General features: G+C 41.0%; 2 protein-coding genes across 2 annotated transcripts in view; one reads left to right on the top strand and one right to left on the bottom strand.

Moving 5' to 3' along the window:
• The window catches only part of hsd20b2 (hydroxysteroid (20-beta) dehydrogenase 2), a 26,452-nt gene extending 11,323 nt beyond the window's left edge, over window positions 1–15,129 (bottom strand). The window contains exon 1 of the mRNA XM_056396878.1: window positions 15,027–15,129. The gene's annotated coding sequence lies outside the window, so the exon portion shown is untranslated. The remainder of the gene's footprint in view (window positions 1–15,026) is intronic.
• Window positions 2,126–12,551, top strand: gucy2d (guanylate cyclase 2D, retinal). The gene is made up of 18 exons (XM_056396879.1): window positions 2,126–3,156; window positions 3,252–3,553; window positions 3,689–4,061; window positions 4,189–4,273; window positions 4,352–4,463; window positions 4,631–4,750; window positions 4,864–4,944; window positions 5,265–5,441; window positions 5,534–5,690; window positions 5,791–5,940; window positions 6,299–6,447; window positions 6,575–6,738; window positions 7,382–7,574; window positions 7,799–7,973; window positions 8,661–8,759; window positions 9,421–9,515; window positions 9,622–9,704; window positions 9,852–12,551. Exons 1-18 carry the CDS (start codon window positions 2,283–2,285, stop codon window positions 9,934–9,936), a joined length of 3,474 nt encoding a protein of 1,157 aa, XP_056252854.1. The 5' UTR covers window positions 2,126–2,282; the 3' UTR covers window positions 9,937–12,551.

The raw sequence follows: 15,129 nt of genomic DNA, 5'->3' as shown, positions 1-15,129 counted from the left end.
CACACTGCGTAGATGGTACAGGGTGACTATGCCTCTACTTTCACCTTCTTGTTCATCTCCTCCAGCCCTCCCTCCACGCACACTGTTCCCACACCAGTATGGATTAAAAGCTAAAGAGGGCTGAGAAGTCAAAGCTTGCCAGTCCTTCCCTCTCTTCCCTTTCCTTTACCTGTTACCTCTCCCCAGCTCTCTGCCATAACAATTTTTTTTACCAATCCAAACTGTGGATAGAGGCTGCACCTCTTCTTACGCACCGTCCCGTTGGTCTTCGGTTTGGGGTGGGTCTCAGTCCGAAACAGGGACAGAAAGAACTAAAGAAAGAATAACCAACTGGAAATGTGGAGATTTATTACTTTCGCTGTTATCGTCAAGGAACTTGAAAGCATGAGGAGATGATTTGACTTTTTAAAATCTTTTTACTTTTCATGCAATTTGGATTACCTATGGTATTTTTTCACAATAAAAGACCAAAGGTAACTAATCCTGTCATATACTTCTGTATACTTAATCCACCTGGAGTTTGGATGTTTGGATTGTGCTATTCAACGACAGGCAACACTAACATGACTCCTATAGAAAAACTGCTCCAGGTCAGAATTGTGCGTCATTAAATCTGTTTTATTTGATTGTCTTGTCTCTTATATAGATGTGTCTTTGTTAAAGTGAACAGCTCATTCATCATTGTAGGTCTGTTCAGATCTGTTTGCAGCAGAGCTACTCTTGTAAAGGTGAAGCTGTTGCAACATCACAGACTGATTCATCCCTTTACTAATTTACTATAGACTTAAAAATCATTGCTCTTTATATGAAAAGTTAAGAGGGTAAGAGGGTTTGGAGGATTAGCATGATTTGACCTATTTTTTATTTTCAGTAGCACTTTAAAAAAGTGTGAGAATATTCTAGTCAGTGTTCCTCTTAACCTATTAGCAACTGATAAGCCAGTGTCAGTATTAGCCACTTTAGGAGACTTGCTGGCTCCTGCTTGCTTGCTACATTTCAGCAGGAGGAAATGAATCAGACCCTGTGATATACTGTGTTGTAGAAATGTAATTTTTGAAACACTGAAAGCCACAGGTTGTTTTTTCATGTATGTTTTCACCCAGAGCAGACACTCATTTAATTTGATACATGATACAGACCTTAAATTACATTCATTTCTAACTTTAACTTTTTTTGTCATCAATAATTTTTTAATTAGACGTCATGGTTCCAGTATTTTAAGCCTTGGGCTTAAGCTGTTAACTTGTCTTCATAAACCAATTGGGCTCAAATTCATAATGCTCCGAATTTTAGCATTAGATGCAACTAAAATTTCCTTAACCACTGTCAGGTTGGTCAGGCCTTTTGCTCAGCTGTCAGCATCAATACTTTGGATTTTGGCAGCCATTTTTAAGAAATGTATATCTGAACACAGAATGACTTATCAGTATAGAGTATGTTACAAACAGAAGTTTAAAACAAGCTTTTCACAACATAAAATCCTGTGAATTTCCAGTAGTAGATCATGAACTGATTGACTCATGATGTTTTGTGGTACAAGTCTTAACAGCAGGAGATTATAGTCATAGTGGCTAAGTTAATGTTTGAAGATACCCTGAAACATCAGTCTAAGCTTAATCAAACTATCTTTTGTTTTGGACAAAAAGCTTATGCCAGCTGCCAGTCCTGGCAGTTGATACAAATTTATTTGAGTGGTGAAGAAGAAGAATCATCCACAAACAGATAGCTGAGAAGAGCTCAAGAGATTTGCTTTAGAAGGGAAAAGGTATACCAAGACCAAATGGAGTCATCAAGGCCAGATTTAGCTCGCACATTACCTGGCACTTAATTTTAAATTCCTTGGCCCTTACAGCACTAATCAGCTTGCTACACACATGCCATTAATTCTCCAGGGGACAGTGCTGTCCTCATTGAGACAGATGGATGCTGATAAGATTCAAGATCACAGTCCTTTAAACAAAACAGCTCAGAAAGATGTAAGTTCAGGTCAGGGATCATGTCTGTATCCTGGAGACTGTTTAAGCCCTGAGATGTTCTTGCTTGTATCAAAGAGGCATTGTCATTGTGTCAATTTTCTAATTCATTGCACCTTTTTTTCTTATTTTCTGGAGGTAGTGATGGCTTGGGGTTGTGTCGCCGCCTGTCCAGCTTTGGACTAGAGGCCTGCTGAGTGCCAAGGGCTACAGTCCCATCCACAAAAGACACACTCACTGTCACACTAATCACTGTAAACTTTCCACTCCTCTTCTGTGTCAAAAGCATCAGAATAGCTGTGCGAGAAAATGGCAAGCCACAGAGACCCACGCTTCATGCACAACCTGTCCTACCACCCGCGATGGCAGCACAACTCAATAAAAGACAAGAGAAAAAGACTTATACGGACAGTTGTTACAAACAGCTGCAGTGGGTATAGTCAATTTAAATCATTACCAGCATCATCATCATTGTCATCAAGATCACTGTCATCAAAACCACAGTTGCCATCTTCCCCTGTGCAACGCTCCAAGAGCTGGTGGGGGAACTGGCTTGTTCTCCCCTTAATCATGCTCTCATTTCTGCCCTCTCAAGCCTGGGCGACCACTTTCAAGGTGGCCCTGGTTGGACCCTGGACGTGTGACCTCTTATACTCTAAAGCCCTACCTGACATGGCAGCCCGACTCGCCACAAGCCGCATAAATAAGGACCCCCACCTAAACAAAGGCTACTGGTATGACTACACACTGATCAATGAGGATTGCAAGTCACCCCGTGCCCTTGCTCGCTTTGGTGAGCTGCAAGGTTATGGTGCTGCTTTCCTGGGTCCCGCCAACCCAGGATACTGCTCCTCAGCTGCTTTGTACGCAAAAGAGTGGGATGTTGGGATTCTTTCCTGGAGTTGCCTCAAACCCAACATGAAAAAAGGAGGGATGTACCCCACCTTTCTGAGGCCACTGCCACTGTCATCCCGGGTACTTTTTAGTGTGTTGCGGTTCTTCCAGTGGGCTCATGTGGCCATAATCTCAGAAGAGTCGGACCTGTGGGAAGCCACAGGACAGGAGCTGGCCTCTTCACTGAGGGCCCTGGGCCTTCCTGTCAACCCTGTAGTAACTATGGAGGCCGACAGGGATGGGCCTCGTAGAGCCCTGACAAAAGTTCGAGAAACAGACCGGGTCAGAGGTAAGCTGCAAGTGTAGAGATGTTAATGTCCACGCTGCTTTGTTCCACATGAATAATGCAAATGCATAAGTTTTTAAACCCTCCTCTCTCCACAGTGGTCATCATGTGCATGCCCTCTGTCCTGATCGGTGGTCAAACCCAGTACCAACTTCTGACAACAGCACTATCCATGCGTATGATCGACCGTGGCTACGTGTTCATCCCCTATGACACCCTCCTGTACTCACTACCCTACAAAGATACATATTACTATTCTCTTGGCAATGACACCAATCTGCGGAAAGCCTATGATGGGGTAATCACCATCACTGTGGACTCTGGAGAACGCAATTTCCATGAGGCTTTCAAAGATGCTCAGAACAGCTATGAGATCCGCAGCAGCACCCCACCAGAGGAGGTGAGACTCTTTTCGGTGTATTGTCATGATTAAGTCATGGTAGAAAATGATGACAAATCTGGAAGAAGTAGAAAAACTAAAGCACTTGTAGAAACATTTGAATTTTAATTATCACATCTCTGTCTCCTCTACTAGGTTTCTCCATTCTTTGGCACCATCTACAACATGATGTATTACATAGCAATGGCTACTGAGCAGGCACGCGCTAATGGGGGCCGCTGGGTAACTGGTCAGATCCTGGGCGAAAGTGAGGGTGGCTTTGAATTTGAAGGCTTTAATCAGCCCTTGTGGGCCGGCAGGAATGGTGAAGGCATGCAGGCTCGCTATGTAGTGCTAGACTACAGTGGCATTGGAAACACGCTCTACTCCACTCATTCTCTGGAAGCAGCTCATACAGATGGCGCGTCTGGGAACTTGAAGTTCCTTGGTCGTTCGATCCATTTTGCAGGCAGTACACCCTACAGAGACTCAGGCTGCTGGTTTAGCCCCTACTTTGCCTGTACTGGAGGTGAGTGCACTAGTAGTATCATCACAGTGTCTATAAGCTGGTATGGTGCACTTTGCTGAATTCAGTGCATTCAAACTGTCTAACTTTGTGTTTTTTTTCCCTCTTATGTCTTTTCGTCTTCTCAAAGGCATGGATTCAGTCACTATGTTCTTCCTTCTCCTTCTGTTCATTGGATTGGCTGGTTGTGGAGTCGGCGTCTTACTTCGTCTCAAGTATGTACACCAGTATATCAAAGGTTGATATGTCTTCCAATGCAGTTGTGTGATTTTTACAACGTTATGATTGTTTAGGAGAAGCGGCAGGATCGGGTTCAGCTTTGGTGGTGGTGGTAGTGGTGGATCATCAAGGGTAGTTCTGACCCTGGATGATCTGGTCTTCATCAACACTCAAGTCAGCAAAAGGGTCAGTTCTGTGCTGAATCTATACTGACAGGATTCTTCTCTTTGCTGTGCATGCAGTACTTTGAGAGCATGTGATGCATGAACGTTGTTTACCTGTAGGAAATGATCTCCTCTAAGCTGACCTATCCTCTTTGTACTGTGTGTGTGTGTGTGTGTGTGTGTGAGCAGAAGCTGAATGATGAAAGTATCATGAAAAGCCAGCTGGATATGAAGACGCCTCACCACTCTGTGTCAGGGCGCAGCTACTTGGCCTCAACACCAGACAGCTCGAATGTTGCGGTGTTCGAGGTGAGGCGAGTCGGACATGACACATTCAATAAACTCCAGTTTATCATTTTTGAGCTCATGCCTTTGGATGTTATTGGCTTCACGAGGACTCTGTCGTTTTCTTTACCTCCCAGGGTGACTGGGTTTGGTTGAAGAAATGTCCCAGTGGATCAGTATCAGGTGTCAATAGCAGCACTGAGCTTATCTTTGTCAGGGTAAGTGAGTGTGTGAGGGATGGCATGTCACTTATTACTGGCACACTGACTCTCCATTGTAGCCAGAAACCATAAAATACATCATAGCCTGCATCTGTGATTACACTGTGATATGCTCTATCTCTGAGCTTGAATTTGAAAATCCTGTAGTGAAACAAAAATAATTGGTTGTCTGCATTTGAAATGAAAAAAAAAAATAGAATGCAAATGACTGACTGCACTGACCCAGGCCACAATAGAAATGGCTGCAAAATGTACTTATACCCGAGAAACAAACCGCACAGTTCACAGCTTTGATGTTTGTGTCGTCTTTCCCTCAGCTCAGAGATATGAGGCACGAGAACCTCAATCTGTTTCTGGGATTGTTCTTCGACTCTGGGATCTTTGGTGTTGTGACTGAGCACTGCTCTAGGGGCAGCTTGGAAGATCTGCTCAACAACGAGGATGTGCGTCTTGACTGGATGTTCAAGTCTTCACTGTTAATGGATCTGATCCGGGTAAGAGAGACAAAATGACCAACTCATGTTTCATATCTCATGATTCTTTATATTATTATTATATCTCACACATTTCTACAAACTGTCATCAGGGAATGAAGTACCTGCACAATCGTGACATCATCCATGGACGGCTCAAATCCCGTAACTGTGTGGTAGATGGGCGCTTTGTGTTGAAGGTGACTGATTATGGGTACAGTGAAGTTTTGATTTGCCAAAGCATTGACACTGAGCAAGAAAAGCCAGAAGGTGAGTTTATGTGCATCCACAGACTACTTTAGTGATTCGGCTTGTGCATATATCAATTATTTTGTTTAATAATGCTGGTGCATGTTTTTCCAATAAAAAGATCTGCTTTGGACCGCTCCTGAGCTGCTGAGAAGTTCTAGTCTGATGAAGAGGGGATCATTCTTAGGAGATGTCTACAGCTTCGCCATTGTTATGCAGGAGGTCATCTCTCGCTCTGCACCTTTCTGCATGCTGGACATGCCTCCGAAGGGTGAGAGATGCATTAGTAATCTCACTGTGAATCTTTTTGGCAAATCTGCACAGGCTTTTTGAAATGTTCGTCCTGTCCTTCACTGTCTGTTCTCGACCTGAGTAAAAGGCCAATGACTTACCTGTGGGCGTAATAACATGCTATGGATATGATGAGTTCATTTATACTTGCTCTCCAACCACATTACACACAAAACGGTTCACACTGAGCTGAAAACAAAAAGACAAATATCTCAATTGTTGCTGAAAATGCAGCACCATGTCTGGTTTAAATCAGCAATGACATTCATAGTTAATGGCTGCACAAAGTCTGTCTGTCTAACATCTCTGTGCTCTTGTCCATGTGGATGTGTTGACAGAGATTATCAGCAAGGTCAAAGAGCCTCCTCCCTTGTGTCGGCCTGTTGTGTCAGTGGATGAGGCCCCCTTGGATGTGATACAGGTGATGAAACAGGCCTGGAGCGAAGAGCCAGACAAGAGGCCGAGCTTTGAGGAGATTTTCAAACAGGTAAAAGCGCTGAAAAACCCAGGCAACTTGACACAGGTCTGCTCCTCCTTATACTCTGTGTTGCTCTGTATAAAAGTAGCAAGCTTGAGATGACATTCCTGTTCCCTCCTTTCTTTACATCTGACAGTTCAAGAGCATCACCAAGGGAAAGAAGACCAACATTATCGACTCTATGCTGCGCATGTTGGAGCAGTACTCCTCCAACTTGGAGGATCTGATCAGAGAGAGGACAGAGGAGCTGGAGGTGGAGAGGCAGAAGACTGACAACCTGGTGGCTCAGATGTTGCCCAGGTGAGTGTCCAGCAACTGTCACTGACGCACAAAAGACACGATAAAACCGCAGTGTCCTATTTCACTTTTCTGCACACACAGCACAGCTATTGAGGTTGACAAGCAGCACTAGCCTGTTGAGGCCTGTAGAGCATCAACATAGTTACATGTGTTACTTAACTGATCAAGAACTGGAATCAGACCTGAAGTTTGTACAGACTCAGAAATACAGTAGAGGTCTATAGTACTCTGTAGCCATTTAACAACAGAGACCAGACCAACTGTGCAAAAAAAATGTGTCTCAATCAATGGGAAAAAATTTGAGAAATTATCGAATCATGGCTGTCAACTCATGAAGAAAAAAGAACAAAAAACACTCAGGATTTATTTCTTCAGTTTTATTTCTCTGTATCTCAAGTTTGTCCCCTAGGATGTGGTGGTAGTTCTGCTGCGTTCAGGAAATGTGGGAATGCTTGCTGCAACATCCAACATTGAGGATGTGATCAGAAACCTGTCCAAAGCAAACACCATTATTAAAGCTGTCTTTAGCTATTGCTTGCTCACTAAATTAACTGTTAAGTGATGTTGAATCTCAAATGCAACGATCACTATTAACCACCGGTTAACTGCAACCGTCCTCGACTCATCATCTTCCTCCTTCCAGGTCTGTGGCCCAGGCGCTGAAGACAGGCAAGCCTGTCAAACCTGAGCATTTCAGCGAGGTCACTCTGTACTTCAGTGACATCGTGGGCTTCACCACCATCTCAGCTCTCAGTGAGCCCATCGAGGTGGTTGACTTACTCAATGACCTCTACACACACTTTGATGCTATCATTGGGCTGCATGATGTCTACAAGGTGGGTGTCGGGGGATTTTGCATCTATTTATGTATCTATCTTTTTGTATTTCAGGTCAAAATGTCCACAAAAAATTTCATCTAAGATTCTCTATATTATTATTGCTTATGAATCTCATCTTAATAAGGAAATGCCTTTGAGTTACTTTGCAGTATGAAGCATTATGATGCATGTTGAGGAAAAAATGCTACGTGTGTGTGTGTTCAACTCTTATTTTTTTTTAGGTGGAAACTATCGGAGATGCCTACATGGTAGCCTCAGGAGTCCCCAACAGGAACGGCACCCGTCACGCAGCTGAGATGGCCAACATGTCTCTTGACATCCTCCACTGCATTGGGACCTTCAAGATGAGGCACATGCCTGAGCTAAAAGTCAGGATCCGTATTGGGCTGCACTCTGGTGAGCAATATGTTTGCTCTTTTTGTGCTGTGTTAAACTGCTCTTACACCCATGATATGCAACAGTAATGCTGTATATGAAGAATTCTTTAACCTAAGAGTCACATACAGGTGTAATGAGTAATATGGTGTGAAATAAATCTTAACTCCCTTTCAGAATGGGTAAAGGTTAATTTGTTGCACAGGAATAAAAATGCAGGAACCCAAGCTTCTAAGACAAGGAGGTATTTTTACCTCCTTTATCCTTGTCTGGAACTTATTCCTGGAACAGTGAAACACTATCCACTTAGAGTGGTCATCCAATTAACACACTGCATACTCTGAATCTCTAACTATATTCTATGAATTTTTTCCTGGACACAGAAGTGGTAGTGTACAACTTTAATATCATGTTAAGGGATAAGAGCTGTGCACTTTTACTGAAATGTTAATGAGATTGTGAGTCTCCTAGAAAACACAGGAACAAAAACATTTTTTAAACTGAGTCCTCAGATTTATAGCCACATGTCACAAAGTAAAAATTTGAACACGAAAGGGTTTATGATATAAGATATTGCTTGGTGAGGATCAAGCGTCCTATTCAAAGCCCCCACCCCTCACCCCTCCATCAAACCTCTGTGTGTGTGTGTGTGTGTGTGTGTGTGTGTGTGTGTGTGTGTGTGTGTGCTCTTGCATGCTATGTTTGCAGGCCCAGTTGTAGCAGGAGTAGTGGGTCTTACAATGCCTCGGTACTGTCTGTTTGGAGACACTGTCAACACAGCATCTCGAATGGAGTCCACAGGGTTGTGTGAGTGTCTCGTATATTATTTATTATATACTGTAGATCAGACAGATCTTCTTTGTCTTTTTCTTTTTAAATTGAAATAGTGATTGAGAGGACAGGTGTATGGCAATTTGTGTGCATGCTGCTTGAGCCTAAACAGGGCTTTAAGTGAGCAGTCCTCACTAATCCTTTAAGACTATCAGCAGAATTAGAGGCCAATTTGCAGTTTCAGTGTAAATGTCGTCACTGACCCTTGCCTTGGTTACCCTCTGCATGCTGTATAAATTAAGCATAAACTTAAGTATTAATGACTAAGTACACTTCTCTCATGTTTAAAAATAAAACACTCACATTTCAGGGAGAGACTGTAGAGAAAGAAACTATTCAGCTTTAAACTGGTCAGTCTTATTTATTATGTCTAAAATAACAATTATGCATTTATGCATGACTATAATGTACTTGTGCTGTTAGGAGCAAAGTAATAACGGGTAGTCTACTGCCACCAAGTGGCTCAATACCAGCATGACGCCTGACTTTCTAGAGCTCTCAGACAGTCAGAGAACCAAACCAAAACTTTTAAACAAAAGGTTCAGAGGACAATACAGATTTTACATGTAAGCCTGATGTTCAAGCAGTTTCGGTGAGTGAATGTTGATGATTTTTCTGTATTCTGTGCATATCATAGCTTACAGAATCCATGTCAACCAAAGCACAGTTGATGTCCTGAACAGCTTGAAGCTGGGATACAAAATTCAAGTCAGAGGCATGACAGAGCTAAAGGTAAATAAACTAAAAGATGAGAAACACTTTCATAATATACACAGAAGATATGCGCTGTACCTATTGTAGCATTAGCCTCGTAAAAGTGATGATTGTTTATTTCTAGGGGAAAGGTATTGAGAACACATATTGGTTGGTCGGGAGGGAAGACTTTGACAAACCTCTGCCTATTCCTCCAGACCTTCAAGGGTAAGAAGATATGTCTATACACACATACATGTGATACTTTATAATTTTAGTTTATTGTAATCAAAAGGCCTATTTGTATGGATGGTCTGTCATGTTCTGCTCTGTGTGTTAGTTATGGTACATAAAAACCTGTATTTCTCATTACAGTGGAAGCAATCATGGTATCGCTTTAGATGAGATACCTCCTGACAGAAGACAAAAATTCCTGGATCGACAGAAGAAGATGGGCTAGCCTGATGTTTTTCACTGAAGCCTCAGAATTGAGAAGTGATACTGTTTTCCAGTGAAAGAAAACGCACATGTCTAAATGAAAAGTGAACAGTGCTAGATATTTAAATAATCCACAATCTACAATAATTCGTACTACGCTCGAAATGAAACCCTGCACCAGTGAGTTGGAAATTCACACTCTGGGTGTGTCAAAATCATTTCTAGACTAAAATAATCTTTCTGGGAGATTGTCATTCTCTTCATTCATAGTTTTAACACATTGGTGCCATGATAAACCCTGACTCCAACATGTAAAAATGAGCCAAAAAGAGGCAACCATATTTGTTCAACAGTTGTTTTTATACCAAAAATATAAGCATACAGCATAATGTGCACACCATGGTTGATTTACAGGGCCAAAATGTGTTGTCTTAGAAGACACCAATTGCCTAGCAAGAGGTGATTATGATGGAGGTGTCTACAAAAAGGATCACAGTAAAGTATCACATGTAATACTCATGTACTCCATGTACTCTATGTATTTGCACTGATCTTTGTGCTTTGTAGAGATATTGGAGAGATTTTATCATGAACAGCCTGAGGGTGGAGGCTATTACTGCTGGACTAGTCATCTCGGGTATAATAGAGTCTATGCTGCACTCACTTTAAAAGCATTAGCCTTTTATAACAACAACACAGAATTAATACATTAAAACATTCTCACAGTAATTTCAGCTGGAAACACTAGATAGGTCAGTCAGGGTCGAGAGCTCAGTTCAAGCATAGCTCTGATTTTGCTTTTGTAGTGCATCAATGTGATTATTCACTCATACGACAAATGAAGCCATATGATCCAAAAATTGTCGAAATATGTCAAACAAACCATCTGGTTTGTTTGTTAGATTTAATTATTAACACATATTTTTTTTAAATTTAACATAACATTTTGCCTACCAGGTCTTTTAACATTTTAATCCATTACTGTGATAGGCTTATTGGTGTTGATTTGACTGATAGGCCGGTTTCATTCTAACATTCAGTGAAGTGTATCTAAAGACAAAAATGTGCTCTAAAATTTTGTTTAAGTGACTAATGCTAATTACAAAAATACAGATGCATCTGCAGACAAAAATAATGAATACATTCTAAAATTTAATGACAATTCTTCTTCTTCAAAATACCATGAGACCCACATGAAACTGACTTATGATTTGCATCTACTGTATGTTTCTCTTCCTAATGATGTCATGATACTACATACAGTATGTATTGTTTTTTTAATGATGTGTGTATTGCTTTTAACATTATGCTGACATTTTCTACCAAAACATAGAGGATGTACACAGCATGCATGCATTGTCATTATAGCTTCACCCACAGTGCATGAAGCCTATTACTGAAACATGCTGCATGCATGGCTGCATGTATTATAAAGCATGCTGTGTGTTCTTCATAGGACAGCAATAGGTAGACCTAATTTTTCCAATAAACAATGTATCTGCTCTGCACTGATACGCAAAACGTCAACTGACTGAAACGGTCATCTCCAGTTATGTGCTTCAGCAGACTGAGCCTTCATATGTATCATCATCCTCTAAAAGGAAAATATCTGGCCATTATCCTCCCATCACTGCCACTGCTCTGGGATCCCAAACAGTGGCTGCATCTGAAGGTCCTCTGAGAAGAAATCTAAGTCCACCTCCCATGCCCACCCCCAGAGGATCCTTGTGGAATTTTGCAGAACATATAAGGCGAGCATGCGTATAAAAAAATAAAAATAAAGGGGGAGGACTGAGTCTTCTAAGTTATTTCTCTTTGGCCTGGGGGATGTGCACTGTATATACTGTAAATTTGTACATAGTTTGTCTTTGTGTTCTACAGGGTTAGGGACGTTTTAGTGGAGTTTTCTTTCTGCTTGGGTTCCCTAAACCCCTAACACAACAGGAGATATCAACAAATTACAACGCACACAAAAGAAAAAGCAAGCACCCTCACTCTCTGTTGACTTGCTAATTGTCCGCTGCAGCACTGATATTGAAGCAACAATAGGCAGGCAATGTCAGCATGTCATTTTCCTCCGAAAACAGTTTCAGTCTGCAGACGTTTTCTCCTTGGGAGCTCAGTGCTGACCACCTCTAACATACACAGACTTGTCACAGTAGCTCAGCGTATAGACAAAACAAATGACTTGATTATCAGGTTGCTTCTTTGTGGTGTAGTCTTTCATGCCATTAAGTGTTTAGCACCAGCACTGGCTCGTCAAGCAAGATTAAACCCCTGAGGAAGAGGAAGCACAGGATTCTGAATGAGGACGAAGATGATGGGGGAAGCTGTCTTAATGTTTCTTTGATGGCTATCTAAGGAACAAAATGAGTTATTCTATTTCATAGATAGGACATACTTTTTCTAGATTTTTAATCAATTTGCCAAATAGATAGATGTCATCAAAACTGAATGAACTGTATTGTTCATTTTGAAAGTGATTTCAATGTGTTTCTGTAAATAAATTATGGTTTTAGTGAAAATTGTGTCTCTGTATGTTACTGCTTACTCTTATGTGTCGAGGCTATTATGCCAAAGTGTGCACTGACAGTACACTAAATTATGATTCAAAGCAAGTAGACCAATGTATCACAATTTCAATAAAAGCCAATAAATCGTACATGTAGGCCATTTATATCTTGACATTTCTAAGTTAGTGGCTTTTATCTCTCACATCTGATTCATATTTTTCAATTATAAAAAGTTTCAGTTTTGAAAAACCAGGGTTGTAAATGGAAAGGGCATAAGAAAGGACTTGGCAACAAGGGGTGACAGCAACATTAAGACTCCACTCAATTATGGAGAGACAGTAACTCAGTGGAAGTCTTACCTCACCATTTCACCATAAATCCCAAAGCAAGTTAACAAGCTTTGGGTTGGTTTTATTTACTTGGGCTGGTGTGACTTTGTTTTTTTTTTCATTTGGTAGTGGAACAATCCAATGAAAATGTAAGGATGGCTTTACATAATGCAACTTCTGTGCAATATGCTACGCACCCTCAACAAACCTGCAAAGTGTTTATGTTACAGTTTCATCTGGAACAGTGCAACTGATGTTTCAGGTGGATTTCCTGCTGAAATACAACCTCCATGGAGCCGTCTTACAGCAATGCCAACAACAAGAGTTTTTACGGGTTTAGAAATTAATAAGTCCAATGATAGCTTTTTTTTATTTACTGCTTTAGGTTATTAGATCTTTAAACTTCTAGTCATAGTCTTACTTAGTCTTACCGACCACTGGAGAAAACATTTTTAAAGGTGACTTTGCAAAATGGTTAAAATATTATTACCCAGATTGGAATTTGAACAGATCATATCTGCACTGCTTGCAGGAATATCTACAAGTAATATCAGAGCCCTGAGGACAATGTTAGCTAAAAACAAATTCTTATTTCTGCCACTAACAGGGGTTGATATGAGGGCAACTGGATCAGTTTGACAGGTTGCTTTGCTAAACCTTTTTTGGCACTTTGATCACACCCCTGGGATTTAAGCATAGACTGTATCATTTGCAGTATGAGAGAAAATTTCCTTCTAGTACCTCTAATTTCCTTCTGTGGTGCAGTGTTTTGTTGCAGAGAGTATTTAGGACATCAGTGCTATGCTATGTGGCATTATTCAGTGATCATTCTGACTGTATGTACAGCATGGGTCACAATATAAGCAATCACTACAATAATATGTGTTCTGGTGAATCATCTCCCTGTAGCATCTTTGGTGATCCAAAACCACCTGGATAAGTCCATTAAGCAACAATCGGACAATCAACTCATTATGTCACAAGATATAACCTGCAGTAGACTATATTTTACTTGTGTGTGTGATCACAAATTTTATTGGATTAATGTTACATTGCATGTTATCAAAAAGCCTGCAATTTCTTGTTTCTTGCAGCCGGTTATCGAGTGGTTATTGGAGTATATTTACATATAATTTAGATTTAAATTAAATTAAATTGAAAAAGAAGCTACAAAAGACAGACAACACATTTGCCTGTCATATTCCTACATCTCTCTAAAAGTGTCTCTATAGGGATTTTTTTATTTCATCATCATATGCTCACTGTACCTACTGTATAGACTAGGCTATACACTTTTTTGCTGTAAAATATGCAAATTTGCATTTAATGGTTGCATGACATTCAGCAGTACTATACAAAAATATATTAGGCCTATAGCTGCATAAGCCCTAACCTCTCAAACAGCATGTTCTGCAGTTGTTTTTCTCCTGTCTTTGTATAGCCAGTGGAGTAAAATCCCCCAGATGAATGCTCAATTACACGACATGAACTGTCTGATCGTCTACATGATCATAAACCCAGTCTTCCTCGCCTGAACACCGTGTTCCTCTGCACTCCCCATCACTCCTGAAGCCCCGCTAGCATTTGACTGGCACCGGCTTCGAGGTGTCAGTCCAGCAGAAGCAAAGTGAAGTCACCCAGAAAGAGCCAGGGAGACACCGGAAACTTAGCAGATTGGCTTTCACAATTAGAGCATGCTACATTGTTACGCACGCACAACAAAACTTATTACAATACTTGGGTGACATATTAAATCATAGCCTTATGAGGGCGTAGTTGATAAGCAGACACTTTAAGGGTTATTTTTTACTCTAAAGAAATGATTCAAACTAAATGCTGTAGTAATGTATGTGATTTGAATCTGAACATGGTCGGGAAAACAGAAGTGATTGTGGCATTGTGGCTGTTCTTTCTTTCTGAGCCCCGGCCAGTAGAAAAGTGATGAAAAATGATGATTCACTCACTGTGAGAGATGAAGAAACTCAACTAGAGGACCACTGAGTCAACCTGCTGCTCCTCCACAGTTAGAGTACTTACATGAGGTAGTTATGAGTTCTTCCTCTCATAACAAACTTTAGCAGAATCCACGACTCACAAGTCCACTGCAGACGATGCTGAGAAAAAAGTATAGCCCACCTGTGCACGCATTATACTTGACATTTCGACCCCTGACCAGTATAAGTGATGAAAAAGAAAATACAGGAATGGATCGCACGTGGATAGCAAGCCTAATTCAGTTCAGTAATTATTTTTATCTTGAAAATCCTTACCGGAAGTGCTGTTTTTATTCCGCGTAACTTGACAGTGGTGGGTTAAGATTGACTGTGGCCAACCTCAGACAGGTGGAGGAGACGTCCTTAGGCAGCTGAACTG

The sequence above is a fragment of the Seriola aureovittata genome, chromosome 15, assembly GCF_021018895.1.
Source record: "Seriola aureovittata isolate HTS-2021-v1 ecotype China chromosome 15, ASM2101889v1, whole genome shotgun sequence".
NCBI lineage: Eukaryota > Metazoa > Chordata > Actinopteri > Carangiformes > Carangidae > Seriola > Seriola aureovittata.
This window is presented reverse-complemented; position numbering and strand designations above follow the sequence as displayed.

Bases quoted from the DNA above. Each gene is read 5' to 3' on its own strand.
- gucy2d (XM_056396879.1), top strand. From the start codon at position 2,283: ATGGCAAGCCACAGAGACCCACGCTTCATGCACAACCTGTCCTACCAC. The intron at 9,516-9,621 runs GTAAATAAACTA...GTTTATTTCTAG, and splicing joins GAGGCATGACAGAGCTAAAG to GGGAAAGGTATTGAGAACAC. The intron at 9,705-9,851 runs GTAAGAAGATAT...TTCTCATTACAG, and splicing joins ATTCCTCCAGACCTTCAAGG to TGGAAGCAATCATGGTATCG.